The sequence below is a fragment of the Setaria viridis genome, chromosome 7 (genome assembly GCF_005286985.2).
Source record: "Setaria viridis chromosome 7, Setaria_viridis_v4.0, whole genome shotgun sequence".
Taxonomy (NCBI): Eukaryota; Viridiplantae; Streptophyta; class Magnoliopsida; order Poales; family Poaceae; genus Setaria; species Setaria viridis.
Window position 1 is genome coordinate 27,629,672 of NC_048269.2, and position 7,097 is coordinate 27,636,768.

General features: G+C 50.9%; 1 protein-coding gene across 1 annotated transcript; it reads right to left on the reverse strand.

The window, feature by feature from the left end:
* Window positions 1–706: 706 nt before the first annotated feature.
* On the reverse strand, window positions 707–2,690 carry LOC117862608 (uncharacterized). The gene is made up of 2 exons (XM_034746109.2): window positions 2,243–2,690; window positions 707–1,360 (listed from the first exon to the last, which is right to left on the reverse strand). Exons 1-2 carry the CDS (start codon window positions 2,548–2,550, stop codon window positions 1,180–1,182), a joined length of 489 nt encoding a protein of 162 aa, XP_034602000.1. The 5' UTR covers window positions 2,551–2,690; the 3' UTR covers window positions 707–1,179.
* Between the last annotated feature and the right edge of the window lie 4,407 nt (window positions 2,691–7,097).

Genomic DNA, 7,097 nt, shown 5'->3' on the forward strand with positions numbered 1-7,097 from the left:
GATGGAGGCTAAACGGCGAGACGAATATATTAAGCCTAATTAGTACATGATTTGACAATGTGCTGCTACAGTAACCATTTGCTAATGATGGATTAATTAAACTTAATAGATTCATCTGGCCATTTAGCCTCCATCTATACAATTAGTTTTATAATTAACTCATATTTAGTCCTCCTAATTAACCTCCGAATATTCGATATGACACGGATTAAACTTTAGCTCGAGCAAACAAACACCCTACGGCTCCTCACTTTATACACTACTTATCGATTAACGCCCCCTAAAAAATTCTATGAGCTGGCTTACTAGCTCTCCCTCCCCGACCCTTTCTCGCTGACACATCCGTACCGTACGCAGGGTAAAACAAAAGCTCTATGTTTCTAGTCAAATCCTACGCACTGCTACAACCAGCGCCATGAAGCGGCAACCTCATTGCAGAGACCATTCTTGGGGATATTCTGAAAATATTGCTCAAAAGGGAATGTTCTTGGAGGAGTAAACCGGACCATGAGACGTTCATCTAAGAACTTAAGCATTCCGAACAAAAGCAATACGTGGAACGTGCCACTTATTAACCATTTTCACAGCAATAGCAAATTAACAATTCACACGAACAAAGACGATCACAAGTTAGCTGGACCGTCCTCTTGTGACTCGTTGCCAGTCACAGGATCTTTGAAGAAATAAAAGCACGATGACACAGGAGTAAAGTCATGGACTCCCAAGGGTCCATTCATATGTCTATTTCTTCTATAGCCATATGTTTTCATCAGCATTAGGAAAACCTTAAGCCTAACACCATCACCAACTACTACCACATAGAGAATTTCACAAAATCCCCCAAAACGAAGACCAGAACACCCATACAAACGAACACAGCAAGCAGCAGCAGCACAAAGCTAGAGCTGCAGCCTGCAGTCCTAAACACCAGCACAGCACTCTCCTCCTCTCCTTCCATCTCTATACATCATCAGCGATACAGGTAGGCCGGCAGGCATTGACAGTGAAAGGGTCACAGCGCCACCTACCAGAGGCGCAAGGGGTTTAAACAAAAAACACAAACCCTTATAGGTAACTGTAAGCGGTAGTTCCTGGTGGTAAGAGGGGGATCTGATCTTTTGGTTTTGGGGAGGGGAATCATAACACAACGAGCTCGTTTCTGAGCTTCCTTTTGTGGTGTTAGCCGGCGAGGATTGACCCTGCCCGGGCCTTCGGAGGCCTAGGCGGGGACTCCACGCCCGCGTGGGATGGCGCCCTAGCCGCCACCTTCTTGGGGTTGCTGTTCTCCTTCCGCTCCATCTCCTCGTCCATTTCCATCTGCTCCCTCCTGCACTCCTCGGTGCAGAATGGGATGTCACCTCTGCACACAAGAGACAAAGCCATGCATAAGATTAGAAAGCTTGGAAGCCATGAAAACCCCGAGTAGAATGTGACGGGGACAACACTGACACCGCGTGAATTTTCACATGGAAACGGATGTACAAAGAAAGGATGGATGTCTTTGGATGCCTGAACTGCCAACCAATTCTTGGTCTGAAGATGAAATATGAAAAGGGAGAATAGAGCTGAACTACTCATGGAACTGACGACAACAGTAGCTTCAGTCTGCCCACCAATTCTATTCATGGACATGAAACACCCAACGCGTCAAAGCAGTAGATGAATTTTGCTTCCGACTTATAGGTAACCGAACTGATAAATCGCCCGTGCTTAGCAGCTAAGCTTTCAAGGTTACCAACTCCACGCATAAAGAGCAAGCGACAGATGGTGCTGTGGTAAATTGGCAGGAGCTCACGGCATGGTCATTAAATAAGCGCACCGATTTAGGGCCCCGAGAATTCAATGGATTCACGCGCAAAAGCAACCCGGACGAACAGCATCAAAGATGACAAAACCTTCGCACCAACAACACATCGGAAAATCGAAAAAGGGCTCCCACAAGATTTTCCATGCTAGTATGTTTTTTCCCCGGGCCGCATACGAGTACCTAAAAGTAAAATAAAGCGCAGGAAAAAAAAGGAAACTCTGAGAAATACGCGCCGACTCCCACTTTTCCAGCAGCTGATTCGGCGGTCAAATTTCCTGTTCTTCCCAGGAAAAATTCACCTTCCAAAGACGCTGGAAATGTCCATACCCCGGGACCCACTGCAGAAAATTCCAAAACCATTCCACCCAACGAGCGTAAAGCTAAACGCGCGGGCAGGCACCAGGCAGCAGTAGCCATGCCGGCAAGGGGACGAACCTGTACATGAAGATGTCGCGGTTGCTGGCGAGGGGCTTCCGGCAGAGGAAGCAGGCCTCCAAAAAGTGGCCCTGCGGCAGACCTCCCGGTCCCGCGCCCGCACATCCTCCTCCTCCTCCCGACGCGAACACCACCAACTCGTCCTCCACCCCGGAGCTGACCAGCCGCGTCCACGCCGCCGCCGAGGCGCCGCCACCTCCGAGGGCGAACGTGCTGGTCCGGCCCCCGCTCCCGCTGCCGCTCATGCCACGGGCCCCTCCTCCCCCGCTGCCGGCCCTGCCCGCCGCGCCGCCGAGGCCGAGGTCCATCGGCGGCGGCGAAGAGGAGCCCGCGCCTGGATCCACCTCCACGCCGCGATCCGGCCCGGCTCGGTTCGGTGGCTCGCGCGTTCGTGTCCGCGCGACGCGGTGGAGGGAGGGGGGGACGGCGTGGTGTTGTTTCGGTGTGTGTGTTTAAAGGGGGGACAGGTGGTGGAGGTGGTTTTATGAAGTGTGCGGGGAGAAGAGGCGGGGGTGGGGGTGGGGGCATGGGTGGTGGGGCCACCGTGGGCCCATATTTGGGCCCACTTGGCGGTGTCGGGTTGTGGGATCCGTTGCCTCGCGGGACTACCTCAGCCCGGCTCGACTCCCCGGGTTGCTTTCCTCGACGAGAGCAGGGGAAGCCTCTGCTTTCCCTTTATTTTTTTTTCTGGTTTTCTCGAGCGTTCTTTTTCAACGGGACCGTGGGCCTGGTGCCGTTGCCACGCTCATGTGAACCTTATTTGACACTGTTGGGTGGGGACGACTCGATTCGGGCCTACCTGACAGCGACACCGTTATGATTCTGAGGTTTGGCGCGGTTGCGCCTGCGTCTCTGGGTACGGATCTCTCTAGCAGCTTCGGCACCTGCTGCAACACGGGGTGCCCTCGGCACCGGGCATCACAGTGGCATGTCTTGGCGAATCACGAGGACTGGGAAAATTCTTCAGGCTTTTCTCTTCGAAAGAAAATTCTGTTAGTTTTCGCCGTGCAATGCCCGACCTAGATCGTTTGCAGTAACTCGGATTACTCCCAGCCCAGATCGGTAATAACACTGTTACCCCCGCGCTGCGTTCACGGGAGTTTTTATGATGGAGCAGACTAGCAGAGCGCGGTTGCTCCCTCCGGTCCTGGAAGCAGCAAATGCCATTGAATCCACGCATGTCACGTCCCCTCTCGGTCGGTGGATCGCGAGCCATCGTGCTACCAGTTCACGGCGAACGCGCAAGCGCGGCGTCACGCCTCCCGGCTCCCATCGATCTGTTCAGCTGAACGCACCAGACGGCCGGACGGGTCCGGGCCCGGCTCGGCTTGCTGACTTGGTGATGCACGGCACGCTACCCTGCAGGCGCCAGCCGCCCGTCAGCCAGGTCCGATCAACTTGCACGCCGGCCTGACGAACACAGGGCGCAGCCTTCCACAGCCGGCGTCTACTCCGTAGACCATGCTACCTGGGCCGTTTGACTCCCCCGGTCAACCGGCGATCCTCTCCGGCGGCAGCCTCTCACCAACCAACTGTATTGCCTCTAGCTTTGGTCCGAGCACGTACGGTCCAGCCCCCAAAGCACGAACCCATTCTTTGACCATGTTAATTCCATGCAAATCAACAGGTTGGTTGCATTATATTAAGCGACGCTTCTTCCACGCCATGATCAACGACGCCGGCGAACTGCTAGTCCTGGGCCCCGTACTCGAACAATTCGTGCTTCATCTTTCCCGGCGGAGTAGGGCTCCTGTTTCACATTTAGGAGACCGGGTGATGATGAGCTCGACGAAGAGCGACGAGAGGAGAGAATTCGCCGGACGCAACGCAAGGATGGGCCAAACTAGCTAGCTAGTCTTGCAACCATCCTAGCTAGCTAGGGTTCTATGTTCCATATGCTCGAGCTCGACCGGTGAGAGCGACGGGACGCAGCGGAATCCCTCCCGAGTTCGTGCGCGGTGTGCTCCGTTTCCTTTCTTCCCCACTAAACCAGGGCTCCATTGGCCGGCGCGGACACGCCAATGGGGGGAGTTAATCGGGGATTACGACCGATGCGGTGCCCTTGGAAGCCAAGTTACCGGCTTACCGCCGTGTTTAACTGGAAGTGATGGCGGAGTGACATGAACCTCGCTGTCTCCTTTACGCCGGCCTGCCTCGGGCAGTACTGACTGACGCCGAAATCATTTGATGCGGGCGAGTAAACGTAAAGTCTAGACATGGCAGTAACTTTTGTCTTGACGAAATTGACGGTACCGCAGTTTCTGGCTGCGGTGCGGTGTGGTGTGCCGGCGAGGGACAGTGAAACGCGCTGTCCCGATCGTGACGACAGGGAAGGAAAAAAGTGAGGGTACACGGCCGACGAATGCCTGTTACCCTGTCAAATCGTGGAGGTGGAAATGGTTATTAGGAGGACACTTTAGCCCTGCAGCTGGTGTCAGGCAGACAAGCACCCATGGCTTTTGTCTCAGTGAGGTGCTGATTCTGTTGACTATGCTTGCTGTAGTGTATCGTTCGGACTTCAGAACAGCTGAAGAGATGTCAAGACTTGTATCTTACCTTGCAGAACCTGTGGGACTTCAGTACACCGTACCGTAACCTGAATATGCAGTAAATCCCGTCCTTCAGGGGGGAAATATGCTGCAAATCCCATGATTTTGTGCTCGATTGATCTTTGACGAAGGTACTTTCAGACGATAGATCTGTGCTGGAGCAGGTGCTTGTCTTCTTTTACCATCCATGGCCTGTTTTTTCATGGAGGACTTTTCTTGTTCGCAAGGATGCGGTAGGGAACACGTCGTGTTCAGAGAACGCGCGCACGGGGTCCCTGGCTCCCCGTGCCTGACGGTGTCTCGAGATGTTGCCTTCTCAGCCTCGCAGGTCGATGTGCTACATCGGCGAAGGTAAAACTAAAGGCCGTCCGAAAAAGAGGGAATCGCAATGTGAAATGTCGAGGGAAAATGGCTGAAGAACTCGCTTCAATCAACTCCAACCGCTGTCCTTACACGACCATTCTTTTTCGATTCATTTCATCACAACACAAAGGACATTCAGGTCTCCTTGTAGCTAGCAGGTTCATCACTTTGTGCTAGAGCAAAACCAAAAATGTGTGTTTGGTGAGCACCTTTCCTCTGCCCTTTTCGATTCCTTGGATCTTCAGCCAGTGTGTGCCTGACAAGCAGAGCGGTTCGGTTAGGTGCATGTATTTCACATCCCGAATCTGAATCTAACTACAACAACTAGCCTCTAGCCCTCTAGTACGCCGGACTTTCTGGTTGGTGAAACGTTTCGGGTCGCAGTTCAGACAAGGTCACGTAGCGGGTGGCGCTGGATTTGTTCGGATTCGGAGCACACGAACAAACTTTGGGGACATATAACTGAAGCTGTTCCTCAAAAAAAAAAAGTTCCTCAAAAATATGACTGAAGCTCTGAATCCAGTGTCGCAGTCACGCACCATTTACCTTCACTTTTGCCTTTTTGTGTTCGTGTACAGCAATTTTTGAAAGTACTCCTTCATGACCTAGAGGCTTCCATAAGTACATGATTTGAAAAATTTTAACTTGCAAACTAAAAACAATACTAGTACTACATCGTATCGTTTCAAAAAAAAAAAAGTTTGTGCATGCACGTACAGCAGTCAGTCGCCGTTTACCATCGCTGTTAACGCAGAAACTGTTACCCGTAGGCGACTTGCATCAATGGGGAGAAAAATTCCCAATTTTCCATGGCGAGCTTGACTCGCCGGGACGTCAGCTTCCAAAGAAAACGGGAAAAGGACGTGACGCGAACATAAAACCGAGGGAAAAGTGCACCGGGGGCCCCGCATGTCAGGGACTGCGGGACGAAGCCAAAGCAAAGGTCACGGGCGTTTTTATGGCGAATGGCCAGTGGAAAACTCACTCCGCTACGAAAGCGACGGTGCGGTGCGGGCCGCGCAGCACCGTTTCCAGGGCCCGTGCGCGCGGTTGGTGGGCCCGCGACGCGTGTAGGTGGTGGGTGCGCCTCGGTGTGGTCCACACCACCGGTATAGATGGACGCGCGGAGATATTTTTGCTGGGACGTCATAGCAGCGCTAGCCTTGTAGTACTGTAGAATACGGGCGAGTCGACACGAAAATTATACGCGTCTATTTTTTAAAAAAATTATACGCGTCTGCTGTCTACATTTTGGTCGCATGTATTTTGGATAGGTCAGCGTCGTTATGAAATGGGAAGCAGTGTGATTCGTCTGCTACCTTACGTTGAGATGATGCTTGTTTTATTTTAATTCTGTTTAGTCTGTGTGTACAAATTTATGGTTTCTCGCGTAACTTAATGGCTTTTGCGGTAGGACTATGAAAGAAGAGGCAAATCCGATGGCGTGGAGAGGTACCGGATCCGCGGTATTCAACCATCGATCTCACTTATTTTATGTTAAGGCCTCATTTGGAGACAGGATTATATTACATCGAATGTTTAGATACTAATTAGAAATATTTAATATAGATTAATTACAAAATCAATTGCATAAATAAAGGCTGATTCGTGAGACAAATCTATTAAGCCTGATTAGTCCATGATTTAACATATGGTTCTACAATAAATATGTGCTAATCATGAATTAATTAAGCTTAATAGATTCGTCTCGTGAATTAGTCGCAGCTTATGCAATTAGTTTTGTAATTAATTCACATTTAATCCTTCTAATTATTATTCAAACATCCGATATGACTCGAATTAAAAATTAGTCTATGGATTCAAACACGAGTATTATTGCTCTCAATAACGTCAATCCCTTTTTTTTTTTGTCCACCTGATTAGTAGGGTTCCTTTTTTGGTCCACCTGATTAGTAGGGTGTTGATTACTACTAAAACGTAAA

Excerpts from the sequence above, each read along its gene's own strand:
- LOC117862608 (XM_034746109.2), bottom strand. The coding sequence starts at position 2,550 with ATGGACCTCGGCCTCGGCGGCGCGGCGGGCAGGGCCGGCAGCGGGGGA. Across the intron at positions 1,361-2,242 it reads CGCGACATCTTCATGTACAG|AGGTGACATCCCATTCTGCA; the intron begins GTTCGTCCCCTT and ends TCTTGTGTGCAG.